Source organism: Erpetoichthys calabaricus, chromosome 13 (assembly GCF_900747795.2).
Source record: "Erpetoichthys calabaricus chromosome 13, fErpCal1.3, whole genome shotgun sequence".
Lineage (NCBI taxonomy): Eukaryota > Metazoa > Chordata > Cladistia > Polypteriformes > Polypteridae > Erpetoichthys > Erpetoichthys calabaricus.
This window is the reverse complement of record NC_041406.2, coordinates 115696163-115720940: the sequence shown is the minus strand read 5'-3', so window position 1 is coordinate 115720940 and position 24778 is coordinate 115696163. Positions and strand designations below refer to the sequence as shown.

Below are 24778 nucleotides of genomic sequence, written 5' to 3'. Positions count from 1 at the left end.
GAAATGTTTTTGATATCTGACATATATTAGATGAAAAGGAAATTTTGAGTTTATAGGTCTGTATGTGCTGAATAAGTTCCTCACACTTAGAAAGACTTTATGAAATGAGGTTCTAAAGCTCACATTACAAACTGTAGGTTGAAAAAAAGATAACCCCCTAACAAGTAAAAACATATGTGATTAATTATCAGCATTAAACTATATACTAACTACACAGAGTAGAGAAATCTGATGTCAAATAAACAACAGAATTTCCCAATCTCCTAAACAAGAGCAAACTTAAAATATATATTGTAACATTCTCAAACCCAATTAATCCAATTCCGGACTTTGGGGATTAGAAACTGACCACAGACATGGCAACAGTCCTGCTCAGGGCTCAATCACAGACTCACTGACACTCACACAGCCCCAGTTTAGAATTTAACATGCATGTCTTGGTAGAGGAACAACTCAAGAATGTGTAAGGTTATTAAAATTGTACACAACATTTTGGAAAGTATACACTGCATAAGCAATACGTATCAAACAACAAAGAGCTGCATTTGGGAAAACAGCTTAAAGAAATCATCTACGTGGCTGACACTGGTAATTTAAGAGCAAATAATGGCATACTAAAGATATTAATACTGCATGTGTTATGCATTTGATAAAAACAGAGTAAAAAAAAGAAACGTCAGCAAAACTTTCAATGAAGCATTTGTTGTAAACTAAATAGCAGAGGAATAAATATCAGTTAAACGACAAGTAAGCACTTGTTGAATCAACATTGGCAACTTAAGACTCATGGTGCATTTAAATTATGAGATGCTATACTAAATATATAGTTGAGAGCTATAAACATATTTCAGACTAACAGATTTTCAAAAAAATAATTTTGCATGAAATAAATTCAATATCAGCTCTCCATGATTCTTAAATGGATAAGGGTGTTAGAAAATAAATGAATGGAATATCCATAAAAGAAATGAAACGATGTCCACTTGGTAATACAAATGTGAAATAAACAACCAAACGCAGGAAAGAGTTCTTTTCATAAATCAGTTGAAACACTCAAAAGCTGGGGAAACAGCCTGCAGAGCATACCAGATAAACAGCAAATAATTCTATTTCAAATACCTGGCATATCACTGCACACTGCAGACAAAGCTGACCAGTTAACAGGCATCTAGACTGTGAAAACTATCCTTCAAATAACCAAAAAACAAGGGCATTTGAATAGCAATGGTCAAAGTGCATTTTTATAGATGTTTTTGCTTTTTGCTTATTTTCTGTACTTCATGCCACTGTGTTGTTCTTTCAGTTCTTATTTTTTGCTTTAGAAAAAATATTTCTTTCATGTATTACTTTTAAAAATACAATATATTGTCGACTGTAGCACACCAGGACTAAGCCAAAGGGAACACATAACAGAGATGACAGAGAGTCTGCTTTTTATACACTACTGTTGTCACTGACCCTCGGCTAGCTCCGCCCTCCTCACTGTCTACTGCCACGCCCACCTCTGGCTCCCTTTAAAAAGATTTCTGCAGTGGTCAGGTCTGATTTGGATAACCAGTAGAAAGAAGTTCACTATGGAGCAAAAGGCAACATCTGTGGTGTTACAGTGTCCTTGTCTATCAACTGCTTTTCACAAAGAAACCAATAAACAATTGCAATAAACTGAGCTTTCTCATTTGGAACCCCAAGCCTTCTTTATCCCTCTCTCTGTCTCTTTCTTTTTTACAGCAGTTTTGCCTATAAAGCACTTACAGGCAACTCTTTTGTCAAGGACATAATAATAAAAATAAATTGGGAAGACAAAGTAAAGCTTACAAAAGTTACATAAATCAAATCTATGTACGTGACACCATATAAGTCTCATAAAAAAAAATAATAAAAAAATGGGATCTCGGACACAGTCAGGAAAGTCACATAAAATATGTAAGTATACAGCTCTACCCGAACATATATACTGTACTAAATAAGCAGACTAGCATCACTATACAATAGCCTTTACCTTTTAAGCTTCCCTTATAAATATAGTCTAAGTCTAAACTGGTATCATATAGACAAGAGACACAGCTTTCCAGTTTGGAAGTGCTGAACACTTCTGCCACAGGCATCTTCCAGAAAGTAATAGTCATTAAACATCAAGAAATGGCTCCCAGTAACTGAACCTTCTGCAAGAGAGACAAATCTTACTGAGCATTAGCCAGAAGAATCATTTATTTTTTTCAGTTTTAGATTAGATGTATTAAATGTGCATCATAATGCAGGAAAAAGCTTTAAGATGAAAAAAGCATCCACTTACCCACGATCTCGGCATCCCTGTTGCTCTCTTTTAAACTGGGAATGCAATTCTCCAGAAAGATACCTCCCCGAATGCAACCATCCTGTTTCTTCACGGGACTGTCCCAGCACTGACAGGGTGTCTGCATGATGCCACAGGGTCGAGACGCAGTGCTGGAAGCCAGGCAGCTCTCTACCCATTTACAAAGAATCTGGCAGGCTGGCATGCTGGGATTTCTGTTACCCACCACCAAGTATTCAGCTGAGAACTCGCCGTCTCCTTCAATGCTCAAAGAGGAACCATCCCTTGGCAGGACTTTCTTCATCTGCAGAAACTGTTTGCCAGACTGCAGGAAAGCATACCTTGTTGATATGTCACAGAGCTTGAGGACTTCATCAAAACTCTCCATTCCCAAGTAGGTGCGGGTTGTCTCTAGAAAGGAATCAAACTGAAAAGTTCTGACCAGCCGAGGATCGCAAGCAGTGGTGGGCTTAGAAACCTTCATGAAAAGAGTGTAGCGCCGTGGGTCAGGGTTCTGGATGATCCAGGAACAATGGGAAGCTAAGCCACCATTGTTCGTAGCAGGGAAGACAGAAGATGAAGAGAAGTAGCCAAAAAACTCTCCTTGTACCAAAGTAGTGCAAGTGTTGGCTGTGGATCCTGAAGGCAAAGAAGAAGATGTGGCAGAGGTCCATGCCAAGAACAGTGCTGGCCAGGACACAGCCAGCCGCAGAGACACAAAAGCAACTCCACTCATCCTAGGCACTTTAGCTGGAAAACACAATAAGAACTGACTGTCCAGATCAGGTATGGAACATAACAGGGAAGTCAAAGCAGCGTCTCTCTTTGGCTCCAAGTACTACGTTGATTCCCTTTCCTCTTTTTAAAAGTGAAAGTTTTGTTCTTTTTATTTCATAGAAATAATTCCAAATGTTGTTTTTGAATTTGGCTCATTAATTAGTACAGCTGACCTAGAACCAAAGGAAAAAATGAAAAAGTAATTAGTTGTGAAAGAAAGAAAAGAACCTTTATTATAATATCGTTAAACCATAAGGAATGAATAAACATTTAATATAAAAATATTAAGAATTTTCCCTATACACTGTACAGTTGATGTGGATGGAGAAGCATTGCTTCTTATTTAACTGCTCCCTGTGTGACATGGAGCAGGTCAGCTTACCGTCACAAAAACTCCATTGTGCTACACTCCTGTAGTTTGTGAGTTACTTGGGATTTGCATTAGCTAAATAAATATATGTAAATATATACAGCATTAGTGTACCACACAAGTAAATATTATAGTTTGGGAACATTTTGAGACCATACTGGATATGGAAACTAACATGTACATGAGCTCCTTTCTTTATAGATCTTCAGTCCCACTTTACTAACATATGCCACATTCTTCCGGCTTAAAATCAGAATCAATACAGCATACTGTTACGTTGCATTTATCATCTACAGACTTAAAATAGCGTGTCATTTATATTCTAATTGAGATCATTTGTGTACAGTGCATGTATATTAACAGATGTAAATAGAGTCAGGGTTTTTCTGTACGGTTTCAGGTAATGGAAGTCTAGAAGCAGGTAGGCTGATTTATTTTTTCTACTAATGACAACGAAGTTCTTTATTTTAATAACATTTTTATTTATTCTGGCACTGGAGATATGCCAGTTAATGTAACATTTTTTCTATTTGTACTGTTACAATTATATATTCTTCTTAGATATGGAGTTGATGTCCTTGATTATCCTTCTCCAAACTCTGCGGTCATGTACCTCTTCAACAGCCAAGCCCTTTTCCTGTAGATCTTTCTTGACTTTAACTACCATTACATATAATGTCACGTTTTATACATTAGGTCACATCTGATATACCAGGAATTAATTTTAAATAATAATATATGGAGTGAATTCTGAATATAATGTATAAAATAAAAAATATTCACATAGTCACTTGTCAAGAATATACAGTATATAATCAAAATTAGCATTTACATAAATATAATATGTATATTGATAGAGTACATTTTAACTGCATGTTTGGAAATGGACATTTGCCTGTTTGGTACCCCAATACACGTACCTGCTGTGTACAAGCATTTCTGTACACTTAGGAATACTGTTTAAAGCGAAGCCAGCTTTTCTCTTTTGTTGACAATCTAAAGAAAGCAACATGAAGGGTTCATAATTAGGACGAGCAGATAAGGTGCTCATCGAATTTATTTCAAATCAGTTTCTTTTTGTAAAGTGCTCTTGACTGTGTATAGTCTCAAAGTGCTTGTTGCTATGAAGCAATGACAAAAGTAATTAAACCATCAGTCATTTACATACATGAACACACATTGAGCACACTGTAAAACTGAAAAAAAATAATAATAAAAGCTGAGTATTCAGAATGGGCCCACTTTGCCAAGTTAAACAGTCGTTTGTGTTACTGATGAGGATGATATTCCAGCCGTCATCAATCATGGCGTTCTGGAGACATTTTTCCAATGTCTGAAATTCAGAAAGTAATGAGGGGATACTATAACTAAATCCCTGTACATACTGTAATTGATTTTGATATGTATTAACTAAACCATTCAAGAACAGTGCCATTTAGCCCAATGTCATTTTCAAGCATGTGTATCAGAATAGACTTGTGAATAGTGACAACAGCTGCACCTAAATCTAAAAATATAATACTTAGATAATCTTCTTCATCAGATGAAAATTAAATGTCACTGACAACATGAGTTTTTGCTGCTTAGGTACTGTGACTGGTGTGATTACCAGACTGAAACTTCCAAAACAACCTGATATGAGTAACGTAAGATCAAAACTTAATTATTTTAACTCAATTTTTTTTCAAGAGAGAGAGAGAGACAAAAAAGTATCAATATGAAATAAGTCATGCCACAATATTAGCATCGGGAGTGTCTAATGGGTTCATGCCTGAGGAAAAATGGGGGAAAGGTTAAGGGTGTGACACAAAAACTACCCACTCTTACATTTCCACATTTAGAATGGAGGAACACCCACTGGAAGACATCTGACATCATTTCCAGGAGAACACACATGACTCCGCCTTTTCCCCCCTACACGGTCATACTGTATATCTAGTAACCTGACTGGATGTCTGTGTTCAGTCTAAAGCCAGCTAACCTAAGGGTCAGACCTTAAAGAGCTAGTGGCTTGAATCTTGGCAAAGATAGACCACAACTGCTTATTTGTGGTTTTTATTGATTTTTGTGTTTTCCTTTTGGACCTTAAACGGGGCATCCTTCAGGACCCCAACACTTTCTCATTTATTGTTTCTTTGATTCACAGTTTCTTGTTTCTTTGACTTACTTACTTATTTATTTACTTTACTTAACTTATATAATTAAATTTGAGCCTAGCTCTGATTTTTGCAATAATGGTCAGACAAATGGCACTCTTAATATTTTAGGAATTGTGCCAGTCAATAAAAGCTATAGATATGGTCATTCAAATGTATCTTTGGATTTTAAACTTTAAGAAGAAATCAGTTTTTAAAAGACTAAACAAATCAGGCATGTGAGGAGGCATCAGCTGCAGCTGCATAAGGAATTGGCAAAAACAGAGGCAAACTGCATCTGTTTTTGTTAACAAAAATAAGCCTTTTAATAAAAGATGTGGCCAGTGCTGCTGTACCCCACAGCTAAATGCTTTATTTAAAAAAGGTAATTGGGCAATTATGTGAAAGAGAAAACCATATCAAAAATGATTTGCAGAGCAGTTAACTGTTTCTTAATAAGATATGGGAAAGGAATTAAATATATACTGTCTAACTTGGACTTTATCAAATGTACAGGTGCACCTCGCTGGCTGCAGTGCCTACTCATATCATTTGAGGTCAGAACTTTATTTTCAATATATAACCATCCATTAACTCATTCGTTTTCTGAACTTGCTTTTCCATTGCAAGATAACACATACCCAGGACCTGTTCTGGAAACATTTGGTGCAATACAAGAACCAAACCTGGAAGAAATGCCTGCACTCCCATTTACTCACACCCTGCCAATTCAGAGTTGCCAGTTAACTTATTCTGCATAACTTTGAGAGGTAGATGGAAACCTGAGTACCAGACTGTGAAAAGCCTCATGGGTACAGAAAGAATATACAAATTTCAGAAAAACAGTGATTGATCAGGAAATCAAGTAAGATCTCTGGCTCTCAACTTCACCACCGTGTTTGGTCAACAACTCTTTAAATATATGTAACACATTTAATAAAGCAAAGCAAAACCACATTAAAATATAAGAGTACAAGAATATGAATCATGGAATACATTTGACAGTGCTAGTGTTTAAGAAGAGCACTCAGACAATATGGGGTCTTCAGCTATTCACAACATAGGGTTGCTTGAGGGAATGAACTGGTTTTATACCTGACAGTGGGAACAATGCAATGGCAGTACTGCCTTCCTGACTATAGTCTGCACACTGTTTGATTAAAATCTGTATTGTGGCTTCACTTTGGTGGCATTTGGAAAAGATCTCAACAATTAATGTTAACTCAGATCCTGCGTGTGTTTTTTTACAGGTTTGATATCGTTCTTTTTGTCTTGTTACAGTTAATGTACCATGCTGTAATGCCTCACTCAAGCCACTTTTACATCTAGAACACCATCTTATTACTCCAGCTACTCCTTAAATACCAGAAAATGTTTTTTTTTCCACATAAAATCAGTGTTGTGAAGCAAACCTCCATTCTTCAAGGTATCTAAACCAGCTAATCCACTCATAATGATTAATATGTGTCTCTCTTTGTATCTCCTGAGGTCCGTGATGGTGTTTAGGTGTAGGCTGCTAAAACTACAACACACTATCAGATCTGCCTCCTCATTCCTGTATGCAGCCTTACTGCTATTGATAATGACTTACTAGCAACTTTGATGCCATTGTTAGTATAATTGACTATAAAGTCATGAGTACACAGTGGCCATAGTATGAAATTAAAGTAGCAGAGAGTCCTACTGTGAAAATGGATGAGGTTTTGCTTTCTATATCTGCTATATTTGCTCATCTCTTTTGAAAAATTCAGGGCAACAATCCAGAAATTCCAATACCAGCCCAGAGGTAACAGTTGTGTCAACAACAATAAATAGCATCTGCACACAGGTGTCTCACTTGACTGGTCATTCAATGCCAATGTGTAGAACCAGAAAGATGGTACCATCCACTGATGTACCATTGATAGGAAACTTGCAAGAGAGATGTCATTGTCAGGTGTAAGACATTCCAAGTGCTTCATGGGCAGAAATGAAAGCCAATGGTTGTTAACCATTCACATTATGGTGGATAACACAATCGGCCTAAATATTTCACATCACAAAGATAGAAAACTGTATTAGGTATAGTGCAATCATTTCAATTTATGTTTTAAGTATAAAAATTTAGAAGGTGCATCTGGCTACTTTTAGTAATGGCCACATACACAATGAGCAAGGATGTCCACATGTGACCAGCCTGATATCTATCTGTTGTTTCAGCTCAGCAGCTTATCCAGAAACAGGACATTTTTCAAAGAAAAAGCAGACTCCAGAATAGCCACCCCTCTTCTTAAAACCCTGTTGCCTCATTATAGCATCTTTAAAGTTCCATTATATGTTCATCTTCCAGTAATGTGTATAGCTAAACACAGTGGGGCTTGAATGTCATCTGCTAGAGAAATCCATTGTGCCCTTGCTGCTCATATATATTGCCTGCCTCATCATAAAGAGTTCAGGCTCCTTACCAGCCTGTGTAGAAATAATTGGGAGTCAGTGGTCCGCAGCCGAGAGGGGCAGAAGGGAATTATGGGTTCACTCAGAGGCCAATAACTGATCTGCAGAAAGCAGGGACTCACATTTGCTATATGCTCTCATTAACGATAAAAAGAATCAGCGTTCCTCATAATAGGACGTACTGTATAAACTGGGAGTGTGTGTCTTCTTCACTTAAACAGGGACAGCAATGCATGGCAAAACCAGTTTGACATTTACTTTCACTGAATTGACAAAGCTATCACGAGGAAGCCCATTAACATTTATATGATATTGTGTGCTGGTTTGGGAAGTAAGATCAGCATCTGTCATTTTCTCTGCCATTTTCTGTGCTAATTATATTATACACAAGTCTTTCTTTCTTTCTTTCTTTCTTTCTTTCTTTCTTTCTTTCTTTCTTTCTTTCTTTCTTTCTTTCTTTCTTTCTTTCTTTCTTTCTTTCTTTCTTTCTTTCTTTCTTTCTTTCTTTCTTTCATCCCAGTGGTAGTTATCATTGTCACATTAAAATGGAATTGCTTAGTTAAGTGATTTACTAGAACTATGATCGTTTTATATTATTACATTAGGTCTAATGAACAAGAATTCAGTTGATTCATATTGTTGTTAGATTATTTTGTGATGTTAAAGTAAATCTTAAATTCTATAAGAAACTCAGGTTATCTTGGAACACACACTGGCAGCTGTACTAAAGGCTATGGTTTACCACAGTGGTGAGTGAAATGTTTCCCACAAAACTGAACATATAGCAAAACTCAGTGTTTTACTTCCCCAAAAAACTGCAAAACAATTTATGTTTCCCTCCCAGCAAAATTTGTACCATTGACAAAAAAAGACTGGTGTTGATTTCCTGTCTGGTATAAAGACTTTAGGAACAAAAGCTCTTCTTAGTTAGTTTTGCTCTTTGCAATTGCAAAATTTTCTGAATTTTATTGTTGGTTCTGTAAAAAAGTATGCAAACTGAAATGTCCCTGTTTTGTTCATCACTAGTTTACCACTACTGATCGCTCTTTCAGCTGCTGACCAGACCACCTGATGAGTTTTAATTGTTTCTTGAGAAGGAAAGTTCAAGAAGCCTGATCTGTGCTGTTACTTAATTAACCTAATATGAAATGATTAAGCCTTGGTATTGCATGTAGGATGGCATTGTGGCCAGCACTTGATGATTGTGTGTGTTGAGTCAACACATTCTCCCCAATTGTGCCCTTTTTTTGGGTACTTTGGCTTTACTCCCAAAATCATGGGAAAGGTCAGCTTACAGTTTGAAATTGGTGCCATGTGAATGGATCCTCAGACCTCTGAGCTTCATTTTTCTGTTTAATATTTTTGTATAAGGTATGGGTTTGGTGAATGATAGGACTGATTTTTGGTTTAGACACAAGAGAGAAATTCACTTGTCTTTTCCAGCAGGCATAGCAAAATCTCTGATCAAAAAATGTGGGACCACAAGATGAAACATGTGAAATTCAGACTTGAAATTGCTTCTGAATAACAGATTTATGGTCTTGCTTCAGACATGTATTTTCATAAGTCTATTGAAATATATTTGTCCTACGCCACAGAAATAAAGAAACGAGAAAAATGTCTTCTTTAATAAAGGAAACGGAAATAAATATTTTCAAAAGGAATACTGTGAGCAGTATGACAAAAAGTGCTGAGAGTTATACACTCACAATCAGTCAGGTTTTGAAAAGTGGGCTTGTAGAACCAGACCCTCTCTAAAAATCTGTTTCATGTGCTAGTAACTATCAAAGGAAAAATATTAATTTCCATGTACTATCTATTCAGACTGTAAGAACTGAGTGTACTTCAAGAGTGCTAAGTGATTAAACACTCGCCAAAGCAGATGGACACTAATTTTGGTTTTGCAATTACTTGACAAAGAGATGAAAGTGGCAAGGCTGATGTCCTGTCAAGAATATGTGAACCGAATTAAGCTTCTGGATACTGTAAATAAAAACTACCTCTGGAGTAATTTCTTGTGTATCCTTTAGTGAAGTTTCACAACAATTAAGAGGAATGCATTGAAGAATCTAAGGTTCAACAAAATTTGGACTTACTGTCGTGGTTCTTATGTGAAATGCTTAGCCCATACTTAGTCTTTTGGCCTAGTCATAGTTCCACTGTTGGCTATGTTCTGACCTTGCTCCTGCACCTTGGTTGTTGGCATGCTTTCATGTTTGTTTCACTTGCAAACCTGTTGAGTGGTCCTGAGGTCATGCAAACACAAAGCTATCCTAGATTGGATGAAGCAGCTTTGAAAATGTTATATTGTGTAATAGTTTCCTATATAGAAACTTACCATCTCAGTTTCTGCCACTATCGATTTCACTACAAAATTCAGTGTGTACTTGCAATCATATTTTCACATATGCATTTTCTTATCATGGGCCTCATGGCTCATTTCAGTCTGCCAATTTTTAAGATTTGTGAGACAATACCTTACCAATTTTAATGATTATTCCATAGTCTTGTGAAGTATTGTAGAGGTATTTTAGATCTTGTATAACGAAAAGTATAGGTTTTCCTGACTCCTGAAACACTGAGGTAGACTTTAAACTGGAATGTGAAGTTTTGTAAGGTGTGAAATACTGCATTTTATTCCATCATGGAGAGAATAATTAACACTTAAACAAATGATGATCTCTAGTGGAAACCTTTACACAATGTGTATGCTGTTAGAACTCACCTAAGGGTCATTAACCAAAAAGTAACTCAAGAGTCTTTATCACACTTGACCTATTCTCGATTGCCACTTTTTCTCTTATCCCAAAACTATTGTTTCATATTATTTTGTTATTACTCCAAGCTAGTTCATAATTTTGTTTCCTATGCTAATTGACAGCCAGCAAACTATTTGGTTAATTGAGTCAAATGTATAATATGGAGATGAAGGTAAACAAATGGAATGGCTTCCATTTAATAGAACTTCCAATATCTGTTTTTCCCATTTTGATGTTCAATATTTATTGAACAAAATTTGAAAATCTCTTTATCTATCTATGAAATTGATTGAGTGTTTTGTGTACAATAATTAAATTAATGTTTTGTTCTAAGTATATTTGTATTGCTGATTTCATTTTTGATCTCTACTTCACATTACTTTGTAATAGAATAAATACTAATAGAATAATTTTTAAAAATCTTTCTTTCTTTCTTTCTTTCTTTCTTTCTTTCTTTCTTTCTTTCTTTCTTTCTTTCTTTCTTTCTTTCTTTCTTTCTTTCTTTCTTTCTTTCTTTCTTTCTTTCTTTCTTTCTTTTGATCGAACCTACTTCTTTGCTGAAGAGCTTTTTTATGAACCTGTCCCTGAATGAGAAGCTTGACATTTGGAATTCTTTATACTATAAGAAAGAACAAGATCAGCTGATTTGCTTCTCAGTCTTCCCAGGCATTACACAAACAGGGATGATGCATTGAGAACAATTGGCTCGCTTCACAGAAGCAGCCATCTGGAGAAATTCTAGGACAGCTTCCAAGTCTGCCTTCATTCTCTCCGCAATGCTCTTGTCCCTTCGGCGAGGCAGCAGGGATTAAAGTGAGAATCAGGATCCGCTCAGTGCAGTTAAGTCAGTGTCCAAATGGAGTGTCAATCATTTCAGTCCAAGGAAGCTACTGTATGAGCTCTTCTGCTTATTGTTTATGCTCATACAGTACATTTCAAGACAGTGCAAACTGGTTCACAATATTCACTTTTAAAGTAACATGCACATTTTGGTCTGAAAAAACGTAATCTTCACAATCAGCAATGTAAACCATAGCTCTGTGTCAACCCTGCTTTATTAACACCGTAAACACTAGACTATAATTTATACTTTTATGGCCACCACTGAGTTAATCACATTGTGCATTTGCAAAGAATTTGGTGTAAAGCACAGCATGGTCAACCTGCATTTCTTAAACCTGACACAGTTCTTCTTTTTCAACAACTCACTTACTCAAAGACACATCCTATTTTCATTATTCACTATGAACAATAAGGCACGTTTTTTGACAAAAAATGACTGACTATTCTTCAAAATATAGATGACAAAGTCACATGGCTATCTATAAATAATATAATCCTGCTCCAGGGACTTTAAAAATTTCAGCCATCATCTGCAATTCTCAACCAATCCTAATTTCTGCCCAGGCAATAAAATTAATAGAAACCCACTTAGTCAACTGTGACAACATCAAGTTGCCTGCTGTTGTTTGTGTCTGGCACTAATTAGACTGAACTTATTTCAATATGGCACACCATCAGAAACAAAAAAAGTGAGAGGAACAGCTGGCGTGTCCTGCGTCAGAGGAACGCAAGGCGCAGACCCACCTGCCTCATGTCAAAGGGTTCCTACAGAACTCCTGTGTAAGTCCTCCTCAGGTGCATCTGCTGGAATATTACGATGAGTAGGCACGGCATCAGCAGGTAGTCACTGCACATCACATCACATTACAATTGCATCAGACAGGGACCAATAGGATAAAGATGTGGAAAGCTCTTACTGCGACTTGCACAATTAATTTTTCATCACTACCTCTTTTCAGGGTAATGCCATTCTGAAGAGATTAAAGTCAAATATCAGGCTATAATAAAAATCTCTCAGTCACCTGGGAAAGGTACTTATAAAGACTAAACTATGCGTTACCAAAGAAATGGTAACTTTATCCTGTATATTAAGAGACTAAGCATAAATTGGTATTGTCAGATGTCCCTCATTAACACTTCCACAACTGAATCATTATTCATTTTTATTAATGCACAGTGAGTATAGTGGTTAATATTGCTGACTAGCAGATTCTGAGTTTATGCTTAACTGGAATGCGTTGAGATTGCACTTCTGCCTGTATCTGCATTGAGTTTTTCTTGGGTATTTGTGGTTTTCACTTGACATCACAAACACTGGCATGTTAGATAAAGTTGACGATTCTGTATTAGCCCCTGTAAGTGGACCCTGTAGTGGACAGGTGTCCTGTCCAGTTCTGGTTTCAGTTTTACATGTGATGTTGTTGGGATTGTTTCTAGCCTATCATTACCCAGATTTAGTGGGTTCCAGACTGTTATGTTAATATTTAAACTTTAAATATTTAAATGTAAAATTTAAATCTCTCTTAAATGATGTTTATACTATACAGGAAAAAACATGCTTCACCCTACTTGATTTTCTGTTGTGGAATCTTTTTTGTAAGTATGTATTGTGATGAACAATAAAAATTGAATGAAAAAATCAAAGGTACTATAAAAAATAAACACTCAATATGTGGTAAGGGTGGCACAGTGGTGCAGTGCTAGTGTTGCCTCACAGTAAGGAAACCAGGGTTCGTGCCCTGGGTCCTCCCTGTGTGAAGTTTCCCTGTATCTGTGTGGGTTTCCTTTGGGTGCTCCGGTTTCCTCCCACTGTCCATGGACATGAAGGTTAGGTGAATTTGTGGAGCTAAAATGGCATTAAGTGTGTGTTTTTGTGTGGGTATGTGTGTGTTTGCCCAGCGATGATCTGGTGCCCTATTCAGGGTATGTTCTTGCATTGCACCTTCTGCTAGCTGGGACAGTGTCCAGCTTCCCCTGAAACCCTTGTCTGGATTAACATAACATGACTGAATAGGTGATGCAAAGGTAATGCTGAGCACTAATTCATAGCAAGTGAGTTTAACCTACAGTATGTAAATGATAAGATACTAAGAGGTTACTTATCATGCACTTTGTAGACATCAGGACTTGAACTTGGCACTTACTTGACACACAGACAACATTTGTGTAGTTTAGACAATTTACATCACCTTCAAAAAAGCAAATATGTGTGCGGTTCTTGGGGAATGTTGAAAATACACACCACACTCCATAACTGGATTTATCATCAATCTTCAATGCACTCTCAAAATATAATTATACTTGTCAGCTGAAGGCCATTTCACACTGCATGATTTTTCAGTCATAGAGTTCAGTTACTTAATCTTATTGAGTCAGAAGCAGTTGCAGTGCACACCTGTGACCACCCATCCTGTATTGTGACTTAACCAGTGACTTATTCCAACCAGTCTGCTACTCGAGAACTTTATGCATCCAGCAACCATTCAAAAAAGCAATCAGTCAGCTATTCTGTACAGTCATATTTTGACCTATTAATCAAAAAAATCAGTCAATCCATCCAACTATCAGTTAGTCACTAAATCTATCAATATTCATATACTTATCAATCCCTTCATCTATCTATCAATGAAGTCCATCCCTCAAAGTATGCTATCACCTTGATAGAACTGAGTGCCATACAGAAGCCTATGTCAGCTGGGATTCCAGTCTATAAGTGATGTCTGAGTCATTTCCTTTTGTCATTTTGTATGCGGCTTAAATCACATCTAGCAATGTGAATTATATTTTTAAGACATTTATAAATTATCCATTGTGTGCAAAGATTTACATTTACATGTAATTTGTTTCAGAGGTCTATGTGCTAAGCACTCTCTTTCTGCCCTGCTGGACAGCTAATTTTAATCAAAAACTGTAGCTGTGAATAAGCCTATTCCTCATCATCTTCTCTAGACCAATGTCATTGCAAGTCATGACCACTGGAGGCATGATGCACTTCACCGACATTGCGGAACTTGATTTTGATTTTTAGAGGCTAAATTCCAATGTAGCTGAACACGTCTTCTTATAGCCGTCACAGGATTAGCTGATCTTTACAAACCAGGCCATTGTCTGCTCAATTATCTGTACTCTGCTGAATTCTGATAATATCATCTCAATTTTGAACACTTGGCACTCTGAATTCTAATTCTGTCTATGCAATGCTAGGCAGCCTGCTGAATTGTGATGCACATGGATTAGTCTCCTGTGATCTTATCTGCTCAGTTATCAATTCTCTGCTGAATTCAGATACCATCTCATTGATTTCTTTCTTTCTCTTTCTTGCGTTGATACTCTCTGTTCGCTGTCTTGTTCTCAGCAGAATTCTGACATTATACACCCTGCTCTGCACCCTTTCTGAATTCCAATTAAATAAACTTAGTTTGATTTGGACAATATTTGCTCACGCTTTGAATTCAGACACCCTCACAGTTCATTGCACTCTACTGTTATATCATATTTTGCTTTCATCTTAACTGTAGATAAAATGTTTAGTAATAAAAGTCTACGGTAAACTGTTAAAGTATTCAGTCTACCTTTTGTATGGTACCTCATGCTGTTAGTGAATTGAATTAGTCAGTCTAGAATGTTTAGCTTACTGCTACAGAAGAAGGTCCATTATGTTATAATCTATCATCTGGCACATCAACACCTCCACTGCAACATTAAACCACTGCCTTAGAAGGTCATTACAGGACAGTTATTATATGAGGATTCTTTCAAACCAGGGTTGAGTTTTCAGGTTTCTGTGAGTATGTGTGCATGAACTACACCTTGCAATCAAAATTGGTTTGCTGCTTATGGTCAGTATTTATGTTACACCTAATAGTGTCTGGACAGAATAGAATACAGTAGAATAGAATAGAATGCCTTTTATTGTCACTATACACATGTACAATGAGATTAAAAGCAGCTCCTTCAGTGCAGACATATATGTAGAACACAACAAGTAAATAAACAAATAAACAAATGGTGCAAAAAGTTGCAAAAAAAGTTCTGCGACGCTATATACAAATGGAAAGAATAATAACTAAATCGAGTTATTGCACATTATTTAAATACTGGAAAGAATAAATAATGATTGCACTATTGGGTTATTGCACATAATTTAAATATTGCACAATAATGTTGATCATGTGTAGTTAGTAGTGGATGTTGGACCCTGAGAGTAATGATATTGTACACTATATAGATATTGCACAGTTATTATCAGTACCATTTAGATATTGGATATTGCACAGTTGATGGATAATAGGAAGTCCAGGGGTTGGGGGGTTAGACTGTGTAGTCAGTGCATGTGTGAGTTTAGAATGGTTATGGTTTTTGGGAAAAAAAAACTGTTCTTGAGTCTGTTTGTCCTTGATGTGAGACTCTAGCTCCATCATCTTTAAATGGATTAATGGAATAACTACCCAAAAATGACATTTTTTATATGTTAGCTACCCCATATAGTTTGTAATGATAGGCAAGAAAAAATACTGTAGAAATGTTTCTGATAGAATAAGTGTCAATGGTGACTAATGCTGGACAACAGCAAGCAATATCAAAACTGTCCATAAAGATTCTTACTTTTCTCATGTTGCGTGATCCACATTTCAAGTCATCCAGCCTTGTTCTCTCAAAATCTTAAACACTTGTATTTTTAGTAAAATATCTACTATATAATAAAAGTTTAAGGTTTGTGTATACTGTATATAGCCCTTCAAAGCAATCTGATTGGTCAGTTTCACTTTTGTGAGAAGATCTAAAAAGCAAGTGAGAGTGTTAGGCACACAAGGAGGAGAAACGGCATAGGAGGCCCTGCCGAGATAGTCGCCTTCAAAGATGAGAAGTATAAAAGAGGACAGGAGGTGGGGAAGATGCCTCAAATATAATGACAAATGCTGAGAAGCAGGCTTTACGGGAATGTGTTTGAAAGAAGGAGTACCAATTAAGAAAGGTTCAGATTCACATGGATACAGAAGAAAGACACTAACAGTACATATAGGGCAAAAGATATCAAATGATTTTAAATTATTCCATTACCAGTCTTCAACAAGTAGTGTGGCTAATTGTTAAAAAAACAATAATGCTCTTGTGAATGAAAATGGAACAGCCTAGATGTGCCCAAACATTTGAAATGAAGATTTGCCTTCCTGATTCATCCATTGGTCAGAAGTCCAGCCCAGTAACATCTTATTTATTGCTTAACATTGTGCTTCACGCCATTCAACAAAAAGCATGCACTGAGAGACATGTAAAACTTTAGATTCAAAGTTAAAGAAAAGTCAGTGAAAACAATGTCAAGAAGAGAATCTGCCTCATACTTGTGCATATCAGGTGTTCTTCAATAAGCAGTCTGTCAATTCACCTGTACAGTTTCACAGACTGTCATGAAAAATTCCCGAAGTACCTCAGTTGTGACTCACCACTATGAATAGAAATGATAGGAGGCCAGTCTCCAATTGAAAGGCTCATTTTCATGTGAGTTTGTTCAATTTTCATTCATGAGAATGCATCCTGGAAGTGGTCATTTAACAAAATTTTCGTAAAAATACTTTTGCTTGGGATTGAGTTTAAATTCTTGGGATCAACAGTGCAAAGTAATGGGGATTGTGGAAGAGAGGTGAAAAAGAGAGTGCAGGCAGGGTGGAATGGGTGCAGAAGATTGTCAGAAGTAATTTGCGACAGACAGGTAGCAGCAAGAGTGAAAGGGAAGGTCTACAGGATGGTAGTGAGACCAGCTATGTTATATGGGTTTGGGACGGTGGCACTGACCAAAAAACAGGAGACAGAGCTGGAGGTGGCAGAGTTAAAGATGTTAAGATTTGCATTGGGAGTGACAAGGATGGACAGGATTAGAAATGAGTACATTAGAGAGTCAGCTCAAGTTGGACGGTTGGGAGACAAAGTCAGAGATGCGAGATTGTGTTGGTTTGGACGTGTGAGATGCTGGGTATATTGGAAAAGGATGTCAAAGATAGAGCTGCCAGGTAAGAGGAAAAGATGAAGGCCTAAGAGAAGGTTTATGGATGTAGTGAGAGAGGACATGCAGGTGATGGGTGTGGCAGAGTAAAATGCAGAGGACAGAAAGATATGGAAAAAGATGATCTGCTGTGGCAACCCCTAACAGGAGCATCCGACAGAAGAAGAAGAAGACGACGAAGAAGAAGAAGAAGTAAACATTTGTTGGAATATTGCAAGAATACAATTGGTTGACTTTAAATGTGGATTATGCAACACAAGTAAAGAGAGATTTTTTTCATGGGTGTTTTTATACTGTTTGCTGATGTTCAGCATTGGTCACCATAGACATCTATTGTGGTGTGGGAAACCTTGTTATCTCTTTTCTGCATGAAAACATTTATATATTTGGATGTAATGCTTCTTTGAACCAGTTTTAGAATGTTAAAGTAGTTTGATTTCATTTAGAAGGAAAATTTCTCACTTCTGTTCCATCTTAATGTAATCTCTCGAAATGATAGCTTTACCATAGATTGGTGGATTTGGTTAATGAATAAATGAATATTGTTATTATAAAATTATTAAAATGTGATGTGCAATAAAGAGGACGGCAAAAGGAACAGATATCATATATATATATGTGTGTGCTTGTGTGTGTGTACTGTTCATACTGTATATACATAGGGAACAACTTCTGGCCTCCAAGAAGGTAAGAAATATCACTCTGGGTAGAGGGGGGGCACGCTCACTAACTTTGTCTACTTTTCCATCTGTAGTTCTTCCTTTCATCAGCTGGACACAGAATTACTCAGCTTCCTCTGCCCCCAAGAAGCCCCATCACTTCCAGGTTAGTGCCCTAAAAACAGTAGGCATCAGAAGTCAGCATTCATTTGAGGACACGTGACAGAGGTTGATAGAGTTATCCAACGCCTTTACTCTTGTCTGTGTTTTTTGCACCTTCAAGTGTTATTTATTTTTGCTTTTTTTCAATCCCTGGTATCTAACCCTTCTTTTTTGTTGATCATTTCTCTTTACAGATCACAAAATATCTCTGCATATAAAATCCAATGTCTGTCTGTCTGTCTATATGTCTGTCTGCTTTTCACGAGAGAACTACTTAACGGATTTAGATTGTTTTTTTTTTTTTCCTATAATTTGCTTCAGCATTCCATTTGATTTTGCGACCTCTCTCATTGCACTATTTATCATAGTTTGCTTGCGGGACCGATTTATTTGTGCGAATCCGAGAGACATGCAGCGGGCACACACCAGCCTCTGGGAGTGTACCTTACCTCTGCTTAGCTAGCGAACAAGAGAACTACTTAACAGATTTAGATCAGGTTTTTTGTATAATTTGCTTGAACATTCCGGTTAATTTTATAACTTCTCTCAGCGCACTGAGAATCATAGTTCGCTTGCAGGGGCAATATATTTGCGCTAATCCGAGACAGAGGCTGTGGACAGAGAGAAGGAGGAAGAGTGATGTCAGGAGTGGTGAGCCAGGTGGGGCCCTCCTCACTGTCCTGTTTCACTACTATGTGGGCGGAGCCATGGGGGATGGCTAGTATACTCATAAATGAAACTTTAAGGAGATGTTATATTGCCTATTTTCTCTTATTTGTCATGTCACAAGTTTTCTTCAATTTGTTTAACTTCTTTTCAGGTTTCACAATGTTGAATTCTGATGCTTCCTAGCCTTGAGGACCCACCCTTAGGATATTTGCACATGCTCCTCATATCAAAGCAGCTTTTCTCTAGGTTTTTCCTTGTGCATCACAAAATCATGCATGTTAGGTTAACTGCTGACCCCTAACTGTCACAAAATCACTGATGGTGAAAAAGGCCAAGTATGTGCGTGTGCTGCTCATTATTCATAACCCTGCAGTGGGTACTTTTAGAAAATTCAGAAAAAAGAATTTAAATTCAATAAATGATTTTTTTTTAATTAATAAAATTAAAATTCTTGTAAATACAAGTGCCTTTCAACTGATCTTTCAGTCAGTGTTATAAAGCTGCATGCTTGGAAACAACAGCAACTCTTAATGCTTTGTCTTAGCTGAAAGGTTTGTCCATAGCCTCTAAAAAGCTAAGTCATTCTGGAACTGAGTCACTCTCAAGAATGACAAAGAAACAAATGCACAGCACTGAAAAAAAATTAGCCACATGCATTCACATGCACGCATACACACACATCTGCTGTTTTCTTATTGGTAGTTTTAGAGGCCACTGCAGAGATCATTAAATTACAGCTTTCTGCGTCTGAAGGTAGCTAAAATCAACAGTCGAGGCAGGTTATTTGAAGTGAAAATGTGAAAAGCTCTACAACAAATCCCTGGCAATTTAGAATAATTGCATGGACTCCAGTTCAGTTTTCACAAATAAATATTACTTTGAATTACTTTTGCCAACAGTGGTCCTGGTAGAATCTCTCCATACAAGGCTGAGGCATCAAAACTGCAACTGAAGGATTTACATAGCATTACTAAAAATCAGAACAGAAAGCTTGTAAAATGAAACACCATCAGTCAAAATACATCAAATCATTCAAAACCCATGCAAAAAAAATGACTTTCAATCTGAAACAAAGATGAACAATCATAAGCTAAAATGAGAACTCCAAACTGCAGAAAATTACAGCGAAGAAGCTAACCAGCTAACTAGACAAATAAGAAAGGAGGCTAACACTAAATAACTAAAGTTTAGAACAAAAGGATGAACAAGAAAATCCAAGAGTTGGCAAGACAAATCTGTAGGGAATCAGAAACTTCATTGAAGCAGCATGCAAGGCAGGAACAAGACCCAGACAGAAAAGATCATCACAAAATTTTGAACCAAGCAACACATATTTTTAAGCACAGGCAAGTTGAATGACCAGGTGAGCCTTACATAAGAAACAAATCAGTGAGGACTGCCTGATTATCAGAAGTGGGACAGTAAATGATTCAGTCACTCTTAAACACATTCTCATAGAGCAACAGTTGGCTTGATGAATTTCTGACATGATGCTTCAAAGCATCTGACATGCCGATAGAACAAACGAGAAGCATGCAATTTGCAGTTCACCAGGAATTTCTGTCAGTGACTTTCAGACCAAAGTAAAGGTGAGATATTTGTCACATAACCCGGCACCTGCCCTGTTGTAGACAAAGACAGGGAAGACTTGACAGCAGCTTGGCATACGATGAAAGGGAGCTGTCACTTAGGACCACTGCTTATCAAATCATGCACTGTGTGTATCGTAAATGTCAGGAAATTCTTTAAATTGTATAATTTGCTCTCTTTTGTTGATGACACCATCAATTAGTCAATATGATTCAACCTGAAAATCAATTAAATAAATTAAATAATTAGAGTATTGCACAGGGCAAATCTCATACTGCCTATCACAGTCATCTGGGGTTCCTAGGCTGCTGGTGTAGGGTGTTTTATTATAGTTTAAAATCAAAGGATTAATTCTCCTACCGAAGTCAATAGCTGTCCAGTAGTACTCTCGTCGTAAACTGCACATCCCCTTTCCCAAAACTTGCTGCACTATACCCTGAAAAACCTGATCTGTTCTCACTATGCCTCCAAGCAGAGTCGCCACTATCCTTCACTTGCATTTCGTACATTTGCATTTAATTATAGTAAACAGTGCAGCAGATTTATCAGCGACCTCCATTGAGTTGTTATGGCATGATTGCTGGTTGTGCTTCTCCTCCATCAAGAGCCAGTCTGCACACCGGCTACAACCTCAGCTCTTCTTCTGTATAATAGCCCTTGTTCAGGTGGGCTCAGCTCTTTTGTTTGCTACCTATCTTTTCTTTTAACAAGTGGCCAGTTAGATCTATACCCATTCTCTCTCTCTCTCTCTCTCTCTCACTTGTCATTGTAATTCTTCTCTTTTTTGCTTCTACTTGAGCCCATAATGCTTATTTGTAAAATACCTGGATTTTTGCTGTCTGGGATTCATTTTCTTAGTCAGTGCTACCTGTTTTTTCTAAGATGGTTGAAGTCTGTCCTGTCTCTGTCTGAGAATGTGCACATTTGGTGACAGTGGCTAAGCATTTTGGTCCCTGCCTACTGCCAATGAAATGGTGAGGATCTTGTCCTCAATCTTCTGGACAACTGATCATCATACTTGCTGATCTTGGTCCACTCTCTGTATCTCAATATTTGTGCTTTCTGGCTATCTGAGGGCATAACAATGTCAAAGCTTGAAGTCTAATTAGCAATCTGCTTTTAAGGATACCACTTATATGAAGAGTCAACCGATTTGTCAGAAATCTGACCAGCATAAAGCCAAGAAACAAAATGACAATGAGCACTGCTCTGAGTATCAAGTCCAGTCTCGGTCAGATGCCACAAAACAGCTTTATGGAACTGCTTACATTGAATAAACCTATTGAGCAATGAGTTTTCTGTTCACTCTCAGAGATATGGTGGAGGTGAATGCTCACTCAAGAGTCACATAGCATCAGCCGAGTTTCAGGATGGATAGGATTAGAAATGAGTACCAGCAACAGTGAAAGGGAAGGTCTACAGGACGGAAGTGACACCAGCTGTGTTATATGGGTTTGGGACAGTGGCACTGACCATAAAACAGGAGACAGAGCTGGAGGTGGCAGAGTGAAAGATGCTAAGATTTGCATTGGGAGTGACAAGGCTGGACAGGATTAGAAATTAGTACATTAGAGGGTCAGCTCAAGTTGGACGTTTGGGAGACAAAGTCAGAGAGGCGAGATTGTGTTGGTCTGGACATGTGCAGAGGAGAGATGCTGGGTAAATTGGGAGAAGGATACTAAGGATAGAGATGCCAGGCAAGAAAAAAAAGAGGAAGACCTAAGAGATGGTTTATGGATGTGGTGAGAGAGGACATGCAGGTGATGGGTATAACAGAACAAGATGCAGAGGACAGAAAGATTTGGAAGAAGATGATCCACTGTGGCAACCCCTAATGGGAGCAGCCAAAATAAGAAGATGAAGATTTAATATCTTTTTTATGAGGATCAAACTGCTTAATTTTTGAGCTTATTAAAAAGAAGTAGTCAGACTTGCTCCCCTGGCTAGATAATATAGAAAAACGTTGCCTGCTCAATCCACCACCACCATTCACTTCATGATCCAACTGTGGATGAATCACTCTGCAAATGCTCTAAATGTAGAAGTAGAGAGGAAGATGTACAAAATATGGGATGATGCTAACTATAAAAGACCCTATATAAATTATCTGTACTGCAGGTTAAATCCACACCTTGGACTTAAAAGTATGAAATTGAACAAATAATTTAACTTGTCAGTGCACAAAGTATAGAAATACGGATAAATTATGTTATACTTTTGAAATCTGAAAACTGCTTTGGATAAAGAAAATCAAAATATTTAAAAAAATTACCTTCAACTGTTGCTTTAGTATCAAAAGGAGCTCCAAATGCAAAAGTCAGGCACAGGAGCATTTGTTTCTACTGGATACCAGACATGCTTGAACCTTCAGAAAGAAGTCAGCTCACTTTTTTACTGCTCCAATTTTTTTTTTCCTTTTAACTATAAACATCTATAATATTACCTCAATGAAGTTAGAGCTTTGATTTCAAAATGACTGATTGGCTTACTCTGCTGGGACAGATAATGCTGGAATAAACAGATGTTTGCAACTTGTCTTAAAAATTCCTAAAGGGTTTGCCTGAATCATTAAAGCAGCTAAAAAACCTTTAGATCGTTTCAGTTAACACATAATGTTAAGTACAAAATATTAGATTAGAAAAAGGAGGAAACAGAAAAATGTCCAATCACAGTGTCTTTGTTCTCTTCTGGTCCTAAGTGAGATAAGGTAAGTGATTGACTGAATTGCGAGATGATGAGTCAGGGGGTTGAAGAGCTGACAGATCAACGTGTCATACAAGAAAGAGATAAAGTGATGAGGCAGTAAACTGATAGATGACACACACAATAAGCTGGTTCATCTGGGGGGCTGTGATACTTTAAAACACCAGAGATCCTATAGTGATGAAGCAAGGCAAAAAGTGCAAATCAGCAACACAGTAAAACATAAGGAGACCGCCTTTGGATTATGAAAATGGAACAAGTAAGTGAGATGCTAGGAAAGAGCAGGAGCTCTTTTCTCAAATGCATATTCCGAAATAAATCTGGAGGAACACTTCATCACATTTCTTAAATTGTTACGAAAGAAACTTATACACACTGCTGCTTATTCATCACTAGATTATGACATTGATTACTCCAGGCTTGTTGACAGGAAGCAGAGATGTTTTTGTCATTCCTGGCTTCCTTTCTGCCAGGCAGAACTTTTTATAGGAAGAACAAAAACATGTCCTTGAAAAAATAACCTTTTTTACTTAATCTATAACATATTCTAGGTCATAGCATTGGCCTGATGACAGACCTCTAACAAACTCTTATTTTGTAGAGCTCCTTTCTATAGCAAGCCCCATCATAAGGCACCATACAAGGACAAATACAGCACAACTGTAAACTGCATTTTACACTCGGATCAGCGGCTAAAGTAACCAGCAGTCACTTTCACTACAAAACAAAATGCTGACAGCAGCCTGCATACTTCTGTCATGTCCAGGCAATGCCTCTGTGCTTTTCAAATTGCTTCACCTCTCTGTATTTTATCCAAAACTACAGATTGGGAGGTAAGTACCCCCTTACATGAACTGGACCAGTAAAGTGGCATAATGACTGAATCAAAAAAAATTGTTTTCATTTGTTGAACTTGACAGCACTGTTCAGACCTTTTCTACAATAAAAGTCATTCTGATGCCATTGATGTGTACTCAGTGATCGATTAATGAAACTTTATAACTAATGCAAGTTACTTAGCAGGGAGACTAATGCTCTTCTCAGAATTCTCATGCTTAAAAGTACATAAAAAGTTGTTCCTTTTTAATTTTTGATTCCTTTCCCACAATATTCATTTGTTGAGCTGGACAGCTTCAAGAAAGTCTGTGTGTTCTTTCTAGATTCTGTTCTAAACAATCGACACTAGGAAAGTTTACAGAGATGAAGAGACCAATTGGTCAGTCTTGCCCAAGATTTCAGCCTTTAATTTAAAAGATAAAAAAATGTTGGATTCAATAACATGAGACTCAGCAATTACAACTTTGAGTGTGACTGTGTGGCTTCCTAGTTTCTAGGTACAGTTCATTTCTACTTTTTTCCACTAGGTGTCCTTAAAAGCAAATTT

At 37.2% G+C, this 24778-nt stretch overlaps 1 protein-coding gene across 10 annotated transcripts in view; it reads right to left on the bottom strand.

Annotated features, from left to right (window-relative positions):
- adgrb1a (adhesion G protein-coupled receptor B1a) overlaps window positions 1-24778 on the bottom strand; it is a 154870-nt gene that overhangs the window by 116034 nt on the left and 14058 nt on the right. For all 10 annotated transcript variants that reach the window (XM_028817484.2, XM_051935831.1, XM_028817487.2 and 7 more), the window contains exon 2: window positions 2294-3243. In XM_028817484.2, coding sequence (XP_028673317.1) covers window positions 2294-3029 — 736 coding nt within the window. In that variant the 5' untranslated portion in view covers window positions 3030-3243. The remainder of the gene's footprint in view (window positions 1-2293; window positions 3244-24778) is intronic.